At 43.2% G+C, this 12,026-nt stretch overlaps 1 protein-coding gene across 1 annotated transcript; it reads right to left on the bottom strand.

Annotated features, from left to right (window-relative positions):
• Positions 1 to 984: 984 nt before the first annotated feature.
• On the bottom strand, positions 985 to 8,339 carry LOC139262436 (glutaredoxin domain-containing cysteine-rich protein 2). Its single transcript, XM_070877626.1, has 2 exons — positions 7,995 to 8,339; positions 985 to 1,173 (listed from the first exon to the last, which is right to left on the bottom strand). The coding sequence occupies exons 1-2, from the start codon at positions 8,337 to 8,339 to the stop codon at positions 985 to 987; spliced, it is 534 nt and encodes a 177-aa protein (XP_070733727.1).
• Positions 8,340 to 12,026: the final 3,687 nt, after the last annotated feature.

Raw genomic sequence — 12,026 nt, forward strand, 5'->3', positions numbered from 1 at the left:
TCAGTTTGTAATTCCAATTCCCAACATTTGCAATTTTTACATTTTAAGTCATTGCCTATGGACTTCTGAATGGCCAACCTCAGTGTTGCTCTGGGATTGGTTAACGGTGAGTGTTTTCCTTCAATTAGAGATGTAGTTCACAGCTTTCGAAGATCGCCCAGCGAAGTTCAATTGCCAATCGTTTCAAACTCACCTTCAGTTACTCCGCCCCACAACCTGATAAAACGGCTGCTTATAGGTTCATCTGCTAAAATTATATATTCACCAGCATCTTAATTTAGTATGAGCTCAGTGTGATAATATTCTCCACTACATCTGCAACGAGATGTTCAGAAATACACCATTTTGAAGTACGATAACATCTGATGCATAATTTGCAATTTGGCCTCTGCACCGATCGGTCTTTCGCTGGACTGGTGGTTCGGTCAGCTGTCTGATGGTACAACCAACGCACTGGATTAGAGAGTAAATATATCAAATTATTTTAAACAGAAAAGCTCTGCACTTTTACATTTTTTATTTTATTATCAATGCAACCTTGGATGTAAAAACAGAATGTGGGATGATCAGCCTGTCCCATTTGTACATGCAGGATTCATGTCATGAACAGTGATATTCAGCAATCCCCATAGATAGATAGATAGATAGATAGATAGATAGATAGATAGATAGATAGATAGATAGATAGATAGATAGATAGATAGATAGATAGATAGATAGATAGATAGATAGATAGATAGATAGATAGATAGATAGATAGATACTACTGTTCCAAAGTCCATTGTATAAACAGGCTCTGTTTCCTCCAGCCCCCTCTCTTCAGATGCCCATCCAGCTGGATCAGAAAGGGCCAGGTTCCTCGTCTTAAACACGCCCCCCTCACCCCACCCCAAAAAAACTATATTTTCCAACAAATATGGGACTGCTTGTAAGTTAAATAATAGAGTTTGTAGGACTTTAGCAGTTTTCTGCATATTGACTGTTTTAAGGCTTGCACTCCGCACAGGTCTGGCAGGGCTGCACTCCATTCTCATTGCATCCTGGGCATCGTATAGCTCTGAATGACTCCTTGAATCGGTTGGCAAACATTGAGAGTTTGCTTCCATGGCACAAAGAGCAGGGGACACATCCTGCTCCATCGCAATGTAGGCACGTTGGCTTAGATTCACCTTCCTGAAACAGATTTAAATCAAGAATCAGACATTGAAGGCTATTTCCTTATATGTGAATAACCTTTTATTATAGGTAAGGTTTTGTCATTTCTTCCCTTTTATGTCTCTCCATGCCACGTTATTTCTATCACTATTCATTCACAGGATGTGGGCGTCGCTGGCAAGGCCAGCATTTATTGCCCGTTCCTAACTGCCCTCAAGAAGGTTGTGGTGATCCTTGAATAAGTGGCTAGGCCATTTCAGAGGGTATTATCATATTTATTGTGAGTTTGAAGTCACATATAAGACATTAGTGAACCAGATGGGGATTTTGCGACAATTTGGTAGCTTCATGGTCCGCATTACTGATACTAGTTTTTTTTATTCCAGATTTATTTAATTAATTGAATTTAAATTCCCCAGCTGTTATGGTGGGATTTGAACTCATGTCTTTGGATCATGTAACCAGCTGAAGGCCTTCGAGGGGGTGCAGAAAAGATTTACAAGAATGGTTCTAGGGATGAGGGACTTCAGTTACGTGGATGGACTGGAAAAGCTGGGGCTGTTCTCCTTAGAGTGGAGAAGATTGATAGAGGTGTTCAAAATCATGAGGAGTCTGGACAGAGTAGATAAAGAGAAACTGTTCCCACTGGTGGAAGGGTTGAGAACCAGAGGTCACAGATTTAAGGTGATTGGCAGAAGAACCAAAGACAACATGCGGAAAAACTTTTTTTTTGCAGCGAGTGGTTAGGATCTTGAATGCACTGCCTGAAAGGGTGGTGGAGGCACATTCAATTGTGGCTTTCAATAGGGAATTGAATAAGTACCTGAAGGAAAAACATTTTCAGGGCTACAGGGAAAGGGTGGGGGAGTGGGACTAGTTGAAGTGCTCTTACAGAGAGCTGGCATGGGCTTGTTGGGCTGAATGGCCTCCTTCTGTGCTGTAACCATTCTATGATTCTATGACTCTATGATCATTAGTCCAGGCCCCTGGATTGCTCGTCTAGTAACATTACCATTATGCTACCGTACCCATAAAACATGCTGTCCAAAATGTCATAAAAAAGACCTGTTCCTAATGCCTTTACCAATGCTCTACCGTAACCAACTGCACAGAGTTGCTCAAGAATACCCGGAAGAGGACTCTCCTTCTCATAGAAGGAAGGAAGACTTGCATTTTTATAGCACCGTTCACGATCACTGGACATCCCAAAGCGTTTTACAGCCACTGAAGTACTTTTTGAAGTGTAGTCACTACTGTAACCTTTGCTCCCTCCATATGGGGAAGGACTTGTTCTTCACTCGCTGTTGCCCACATGGCACTTTCCTTTAGCTTGCAGTTTAGTTTCTGTAATGCCCTTCTTGAAAAACCTGTTTTCCCCCCAACATAACAGACCTGACAAAAGGTCACAGACCAGAAACATTAATGTTTACTCTCTCTCTACAGATGCTGGCTGACCTGCTGAGTGTTTCCAGCATTTTCTGTTTTTTCCAACAGTCGTAGGACAACGCATATCCTTCCTCACTGACTCCAGGAAACTCAACAGGGTTCTCTCGTCCTCCAGCCAGAACTTTAGTGGAAGATCAGCATAAATCCTGGAGAAACGAGGTTTTTCAGGGAAAGAAAACTTCTCAATCAACTTCACTACACAGCAATTATGATCTCCTTTTTCTCTTTTTAATCAGCTTTTCCTAGAGGGGTAGAATTGAAAAGTAATGAAGTTATGCTAAACCTGTATCGAACCTTGGTTAGACTACACTTAGAGTACCGCGTCATCATCATCATTGACAGTCCCTCGAAATCGAAGAAGACTTGCTTCCACTCTAAAAGTGAGTTCTCAGGTGACTGAACAGTCCAATACAGGAATTACAGTATCTGTCACAGGTGGGGCAGACAGTGGTCGAAAGAAAGGGTGGGTGGGGAGTCTGGTTTGCCGCACACTCCTTCCGCTGTCTGCGCTTGATTTCTGCATGCTCTTGGCGTCGAGACTCGAGGTGCTCAGCACCCTCCCGGATGCTCTTCCTCCACTTTGGGCGGTCTTGGGCCAGGGATTCCCAGGTGCCGGTGGGGATGTTGCACTTTATCAAGGAGGTTTTGAGGGTGTCCTTGAAACGTTTCCTCTGCCCATCTGGGGCTCGCTTACCGTGTCGGAACTCCGAGTAGAGCACTTGCTTTGGGAGTCTCGTGCGGACGATGTGGCCCGCCCAAAGGAGCTGGTCAAGCATGGTCAGTGATTCAATGCTGGTGATGTTTGCCTGAACGAGAACACTCCAAGCCATCATTAACACCTTCACCGAGGCGTACGAAAGCATGGGCCTTACACTAAACATCCGTAAGACAAAGGTCCTCCACCAACCTGACCCCGCCACACTGCACTGCCCCCCCCCCCCGGTCATCAAAATCCATGGCGGGCCTTGGACAACGTTTTCCATACCTCGGGAGCATACTATCAGCAAGGGCAGACATCGATGACAAGGTCCAGTGTGCCGGCGCAGCCTTCGGTCGCCTGAGGAAGAGAGTGTTTCAAGACCAGGACCTCAAATCTGGCACCAAGCTTATAATCTATAGGGCAGTAGTGATACCTGCCCTCCTATATGGCTCAGAGATGTGGACTATATACAGCAGACATCTCAAAGCGCTGGAGAAGTATCACCAGCGATGCCTCCGCAAGATCCTGAAAATCCACTGGGAGGATAGACGCATCAACATCAGTATTCTCGCTCAGTACTGCATACAGTTCTGGCTGCCATATTATAAAAAGGATGTAGAGGCACTGGAGAGGGTGCAGAGAAGATTTATTTACAAGGATGATACTAGAAATATACATATTAGGAAGCAATGAACAGGCTGGGTCTCTTTTTGCTTGAAAAAAGAAGGCTGAGGGGTCACCTATTAGAGCTCTTTAAAATTATGAATTGCTTTGATAGAGTGGGTACAGAGAGAGCGTTTCCAAGGACTCCTTTGGCTTAATTGGTGTCACTCTTGATGCTGAGTCACAAGATTTTGGGCTTAAGTCCTAGTCCATGACTTGAGCACGCAATTAAGATGGTAATTGATGCCTGTTTCAGTGATGCAGGGTGAAATTAAAGATCCCAAGAAGCAAGATCTTTGCCGGTATCCTAGTCAACATTCCTCCTTCAACCAACACCACCAAAAACAGGTTAATTGGCCATTTATCTCATTGCTGCTTGTGAGATCTTGCTAGCCCAAAATGGCTGCTGAGTTTTCTTACCTAGCAGCAGACACTGCATTCAAAAGTAATTAATTGTATGTGAGTTGCTTTGGGTCACCAAAGAGAGCTGTGATAAGGTACTATATAAATAAAATTTTTGTTTTTAACCTCTAACCCAACAGTTTTTGCCCTTTTTCCTTTCAGACAGTGACAGGAACTTATCCTATCTGCTGTCACTCAATATTACTGATTTTTACACCAACGTCAATGGAGATCAGTTGGTAAATAAGAGGCAGCAGAAAGCAATGGACCAAAGAAAACAAAATATAATTATTCCAGTTTTATTCTTAAATTGTTTTCACTAACAGAAAGATAAAAAGAGCAAATAAATACTTGTGCTATTGTTGCAAGTTCTGAGAAAGGATTATACTGTAACTGATGATCAAAAGGTTAAAATCCTGACTTTATCTATTCAATATTATGACTAAAATTAGCTTTCCTATTATTTCTGGGAAATGTTATGGTTGAAGCAAACAATGAGAGGAGCATGGCTGGGATTCAACCAAGTTGACAGTTGACATGAACAAGAAGGTAAATATTGAGACTTTTGTCACACCAGTGATCAATCTTTCATGAGAAGCTTGCCTCCATCTCCCAGTAGAACCTATATTGGGCAGGTCTTTTATTAACTTACTTCAAATTGAAGAACCCAATCCATATCAATTAAATGGACACCAAATGGAGTTTCAATTTACAAGACTGCGATTCTAATAACCGCAGTGGAGGGCCGTGTGAAGAATCGATTACAGTTCATGGATCAATATCCAGAACAAATAGAGTGTTTTAAATATGTAAAATAGAGGGACACAGTACTGACGTCAATGATGGTACGATCTGAAGATTTTAAGCCTTTGAACATCAGAATTTTTTTTAAAGGGGTCCATTGTATTTTGTTAATTTACTGCGAGTAATTCAAATTTGGAGTTTAAAAAAAATTAAATGAGGAAAATTGTATGAAGTACCTCAGCTGTCCCTAACTGCTTTTCACTTTTTCCTTCATTCTCTCCCTTTCCGTCCAGGTTTCCTGTATCTTCAGATATCAGCTGAGTTTGGAGAAGTTTACTTATGAGCTCTTTCTGAGTCAGCGGTGCCTTTATGATCCTTAGATTGCTGGTGTAGATGATAATTTTTCCAAAATTCAGTATTGTTGATGGCTAGGAGCAGAGACATGTGCTGTGTAACTCATAAATGTAAGATACATTCTATTTGATATGCTTTCAACTGGAAAGTACTGTATATTGATAAAGAGACATCAGTAATCATTACCTAGCAACTAAATAACTGAAAATTTAATGACAAAACATTATCAAAAATGACACATAAACATACAAATTTTATTGATACAAAGAAATCTGAAAATTACTGTGATGTATTAATGCTTAGCGCACTTGTATCAAATTCCTCTCTCCATTATTGTGATGGAGGTGTGAATCCTGTTAAAACAAATGGTGTATTGCTGCTGCCTAAATAACAGAGAGTGAAATTTGAGATAAATATGCTTCGCTTTCATATGATAACATTGTTGACTGTAATTTGCAGGCTGTACCTATAAGCTCAAAATCTTGATAAAAACTATTATGACAGGTGATTTGACTTTAATCATCAGCAACAATTTATATTTCTTCAGCAACCATTACATACAATGAGACATCTGTGAACAATTTACAGGGCAATGAAACAGTTTGTCCATGGGTCCATATACATAGATTATTAAAATGCCATGGACAGGTACAAAAATGAATTAAAAAGGCTAATGGAATGCTGCCCTTTATATCTAGAGGACTAGAATACAAGGGGTTAGAAGTTATGCTACAACGATACAAAGCCCTGATTAGATCACACCTGGAGTACTGTGAACAGTTCTGGGCACCACAGCTTAGGAAGGATACACTGGCCGTGAAGAGAACGCATTGTAGATTTACTAGAATTATATCTGGACACCAAGTGTTAAATTACGAGGAGAGATTAAACAAACTAGGGCTGTAATTCCTGGAATGTAGACGATTAAGGGGTGATTTGATTGAAGTTTTCACGCTATTAAGGGGAACTGATATGGTAGATAGAGAGAAACTAGTTCCACTGGTTGGGGAATCTAGGACTGGGGACACAGCCTAAAAATTAGAGCCAGACCTTTCAGGAGTGAAGTTAGGAAACACTTCTACATGCAAAGAGTGTTTGAAGTTTGGAACTCTCTTCCGCAAATGGCAGTTGATGCTGGTCAATTGCTAATTTTAAATCTGAGATTGATAGATTTCTATTAACCAGGGGTATCAAGGGATATAGGTAAAGGCGAGTATATGGAGTTAGGTCGCAGATCAGCCATGATCTCATTGAATGGCAGCACAGGCTTGAGGGCTAATGGCCTACTCCTGTCCCTATGTTCCTGTGACTGGGGAAAGATGGATGAAAGGGCAAAACAAAAGGAGTGGGGAATGAGAAGTGATTCATGTCCTGACCACGTCTTGGAACCAATTACTTGTAGTCAGCTTATTAGACTGAAAAGATGGTGTAGTTGCATGGGGACTCTTTGTTCAGGAAAGTGGATAATCATGTGTATTGTAAGGACAAAACCTATAGGATGATGAGTTGTTAACCTGAAGCTAGAGGAGTGCAAATTGAGGAAAGGTTAGAAAGGCTACTGAAGGGAGATGAAGTGCCCAGTGGCCGTAGTCCACGCAGGGGTGAACATCACAGGGAGTAATAATAAATGGCTCAAAACAAATAAATCCCAGGGATGGAAGACATTTATCCCAGAGCTCCAAACAAGACAAGAATGAAAGATTTGCATTTAAATAGCACCTTTCACAACCACCGGATGTCCTATATCGGGCAAATGGTGCTAATCATTTGCCATCAGCATACGAGTCAATTGCAAAGGTACCGTGTATAGCATATGAAGTGTAATTCAACTAAGTAAAAAGAAAGACTTGCATTACATAGCACCTTTCACCACCTGAGGATGTCCCAAAGAGCTTTACAGCCAATGAAGTACTTTTGAAGTGTAGTCACTGTTGCATTGTAGGAAATGCAGTGGCCAATTTGTGCACAGCAAGGTCCCACAAACAGCAATGTGGTAATGACCAAATAATCTGTTTTAGTGATGTTGATTGAGGGATAAATATTGGCCAGGACACCGGGAATAACTACAAGAGAGGACATTGGTGTGGTATTAACAGTCATTAAGTGGGAATTGATGACCACTGAGGAGGTCCTGGTGGAGTGGAAACAGACTAACATGAAAACCACAGGCCCATTAGTTTGAATTCAGTATTGTGCAAAATATGGAATTGATTATTAAGAGTAACTTTGAGAATTATCTGCATGGTCACCTGATAAACAACAGTCAGCATAAATACAGAAAGATAAGATCCTGCCTAAACAGCCTCCTTAACTTGTTTGCGGAAGTGATGTCCCATTTGGGCGATGGAAAGCCTTATGAAAGGGTGTACTTAGACTTCCAAAAAGCACAATATTCCCAGCCACTGATGGACAGAATATATGATGATCCCTGGCATCCTCTTGCATACCCTAGTTTAAAAACTGTGTTTTAAAGTGAGCGCCACAGTCCAATTAAGAAATTGATACAGGTGTAATATAATGAATGACTTACTTTGGAACGGGTTGTTGTCAGGTTGCTGAATAAGTTCTGCCCACCTGTCATGCTGTACCTGTCGCCATCTCTGAACACGTTTATTCTTTGTGCTACTAGGCGTGTTGAGGACGAGAAAGCTGGGCCCCAGCGCTCCTGTGCTCCAAGTCGCCCTATTTCAAATCCTTCACTCAGTTGTGCTTTCAGTGACCCACGGGCACCCTCATCCTCAGGTTCCTCTGACTCCGACCCATCCTCGTAAACCTGCTTCAGGACACGGCCACTGTAAGCAGAAGAGATCCGGAATCTCACTTTCCTGGGCTTGGGTTCAAACTTCTTACTTAACTTATGGCGGAGTTCCTCCATTCACTTGAGTCAGTTAACAGCAGAAACACTGGATAAATCTCCCCCAAAATAAAAAGACCTAAACTCTGCCTAAGAATCTCATTACACGGAGAGTGCTGTGGATAAGCCTACTCTGCTCTCTCGCTTCCTAGCAATGTATAATTCAGTGATGGGATCATATGTACGAGGCTGATTCCAACTAATTAAACAATTACATGAGTGTGTAAGTATCTACAACACTGCAGGGCAATCTCATTTTAGGCAGCAATTAAAATAAGAGCCATTGTGGGAGCTGTACTGTGACATTCATTTTGTTAATTATATATCTGAGTAAGAGACCTTTAGCTGAAGTGTATTGTGCCCATGCATATGTGTAGCATCAAAACCAACACCATCAGTCTTGTATAGATTTGAATTTTGTACTACACCAGTAATCTTTGTTGCCAGCCCTACTTTAAAGTATAATGGGGAATAAAAAGGCCTGTCTAATATTTAGATACCTCTACAGAGTTTTTTCTAAATCTGCATATCATTTCATTATTTTCTCTGGCCCTCCCCAGTGGAGATGGTCCAGCTCCATAGATGCCATCAATGCTGCTCACCTGGGTGTAAAATGGGTGATAGTAAGTTGGCAGCCCGTTTTACATCTCTCCCAATTCTTATTTCTACTGAAGTCAATGGAAGTTAAGATTGGGAAAGGTGTAACATGGGCTGCCGATTCTCTATCACCCGATTTACACGATCGCACAAAGTCAAAATCTACCTCACCAAGGGACGTATACCTGAGCATCGTGGGGAAGAATGGCTGACTTTGACAATTAATGTTTTCAGCACCACAAGCAATGGCCACACTCTCAACTCACGCAGGCAACAGGCAGTGTGCAGTGTTTGCCCCAGAGAAGCTGGACACTGCGAGTTGGATTTTCCTTTTGATTGCGCCTCTGTTAGTGCCCCACAGGGGGCGGTAATGGGTCTCAAAAAGCTTACCGCCCGGGTGGCCAGCTTCCAGCACCCCGCCGGGAAATTTGGTGCTGGTTTTACGGTGGTGCTGAGCAGTACCACCCGGGAGCATCATGTCGGTGTGCACCGCACCCGGTATTGTGCCGATCTGAACATTTGTTTCGTGCTGACCCCGTAGCGCTGTAGTGCTGACCCGCCAGAGAAAGCTGGCAGTCAGAGCTGTATCGGCGATGGTGAGGGAAAGACTGACTACATGGGGTATGTGTGATTGTTTTTTTTTTTTGTTTTCTTTTTGCGATTTATCTTTATTTGGGGTGAGCAATATATTAGGAATGTTTTTTGTGTTTTGTGACGAATTTCTTTTTTCCAGGGAGGTCTCTCTGAGAGCGCTCCGAAGCCGACTTTTTAGCCACAGATTTTCAGTTGCTCACCCGGCTTAATGCCCTAAGAGAGGTCCTCCCACAGCGCTCCGCCTCCGCCAGCGCTCCGCCTCCCACAGTGCTCCACTCCACTCTCAGGGCGCAGCAACCGAATTTGTTGGCTGCCGTCCCAAACCATTTCCCGGTGCAAAATTTAATGCCCCGTTGCCATTCGCACCCTAAAAAGCCTCCAATCAAAAATCCAGCCTTGCATCTTAGCCAGTGCTAAAAATAAAACCTTTAGGATTGATTTACTGTTTAATTTAGCATTACGGATTGGGTTCCAATGAAGGCACTGTCTATATTCACATAACATAGAGGGCCAAGATCGGCATTACACTCCGTACGCCTGTCAAGGGAAGGCAAATTAGTATAATGGAGAAAGCAGATTCATCCATGTGGAAGAAGGGTCGTAAGGTCACAGCAATGATGGTGCAAGCCATTTCTACAAACTGGTGGCTAAAGCATCCTAATATACGACCCAAATTTGGCCCTCTGCTTTTTTCGGCGCACTTACGTGAGGTGTGCCGACTTTCATAGAAACATAGAAAATAGGTGCAGGAGTAGGCCATTCGGCCCTTCGAGCCTGCACCGCCATTCAATAAGATCATGGCTGATCATTCCCTCAGTACCCCTATCCTACTTTCTCTCCATACCCCTTGATCCCCTTAGCTGTAAGGGCCATATCTAACTCCCTCTTGAATATATCCAATGAACTGGCATCAACAACTCTCTGCGGCAGGGAATTCCACAGGTTAACAACTCTCTGAGTGAAGAAGTTTCTCCTCATCTCAGTCCTAAATGGCCTACCCCTTATTCTAAGACTATGTCCCCTGGTTCTGGACTTCCCCAACATCGGGAACATTCTTCCTGCATCTAACCTGTCCAATCTCGTCAGAATCTTATACGTTTGTATGAGATCCCCTCTCATCCTTCTGAACTCCAGTGAATAAAGGCCCAGTTGATCCAGTCTCTCCTCATATGATAGTCCAGCCATCCCTGGAATCAGTCTGGTGAACCTTCGCTGCACTCCCTCAATAGCAAGAACATCCTTCTTCAGATTTGGAGACCAAAACTGTACACAATATTGCAGGTGAGGCCTCACTAAGGCCCTGTACAACTGTAGTAAGACCCCCCTGTTCCTATACTCAAATCCCCTAGCTATGAAGGCCAATATACCATTTGCCTGCTGCACCTGCATGCCCACTTTATCAGTAAGTAACATTTTAACATTGTTGTTGCCCAATTAATCTAAGGGTTAAGTCATGGCAGGAGAGCTCAGACACGTGTTATGCTCCTCCTGTACTATGTGGGAAGTCAGGGACGCTTCTGGTATCCCTGACAACTTTGTGTGCGGGAAGTGCATCCGCCTGCAGATCCTGACAGACCGCATTGCAGAACTGGAGCTGCGGGTGGATTAACTCTGGAGCATGCACGATGCTGAGAATGATGTGAATAGCACATTTAGTGAGTTGGTCTTACCGCAGGTAAAGGGTCCACAGCCGGATAGGGAATGGAAGACCAACAGGAAAAGCAGTGCAAGGAAGGTAGTTCAGGGATCCCCTACGGTCATCCCCCTGCAAAACAGATATACCGCTTTGAGTACTGTCGAGGGGGATGACCCATCAGGAGAGAGCAGCAGCAGCCAAATTCATGGCACCATGGCTGGCTCTGTTGCACAGGAGGGCAGGAAAAAGAGTGGGAGAGCGATAGTGATAGGGGATTCAATTTGGGCCCTTAAAGAGGTGAGTGCTCTTTCACATAAACGCAATAATCTTTCAATATCCTTTTACTGGCTTCCTGAACAAAGCAAGAATTGAATAACAAAGCCTCCAGAGCAAGGGTGGCCTAGTGGTATGGTATTGGACTAGCACCTCAGATAATCCCACCATGGGAAATTGTGGAAATGATTACAATAAAAACCTGATAATTTGTGGGCTGGCACTAGAAGAATGACTAGAAACGGTGCTAGTTTTTTTTTGTAAAAAACCAACTGGTTCAGGGAAGGAAACCTGTCACCCCTACTCAGCCTGGCCTACATGCGAGTCTGGTCACACACAACGTGGTTGACTCTGATTGTTCTCAGGTCTCGGGATGGACAATAAGAACTGCCTTGCCAGTGTCACCCACATCGCAAGAAAAGAAAAATAAATTCACTTACCTGACTCAGTGATAGATCCTTAGCAAAGACTGGGGCTGAAATTTAGCTCCCCAAAAAAGGCCTCTTACCGCCAGAAAGCGCCGGCCAGGCGGTGGAGTCGAGTGGCCGCCGACTTCCGGTCCAATGGCCACCACCAGCTAAATTTAGCTCGGGGATTTTTCTGGCTGT

This window comes from Pristiophorus japonicus, chromosome 4, assembly GCF_044704955.1.
Source record: "Pristiophorus japonicus isolate sPriJap1 chromosome 4, sPriJap1.hap1, whole genome shotgun sequence".
In the NCBI taxonomy this organism is placed as follows: Eukaryota; Metazoa; Chordata; class Chondrichthyes; family Pristiophoridae; genus Pristiophorus; species Pristiophorus japonicus.

Coding starts and splice junctions, on each gene's coding strand:
- LOC139262436 (XM_070877626.1), bottom strand. CDS start 8,339: ATGGAGGAACTCCGCCATAAGTTAAGTAAGAAGTTTGAACCCAAGCCC. Junction 1,174..7,994: donor TGACAACAACCCGTTCCAAA/GTAAGTCATTCA, acceptor AATCTGTTTCAG/GAAGGTGAATCTAAGCCAAC.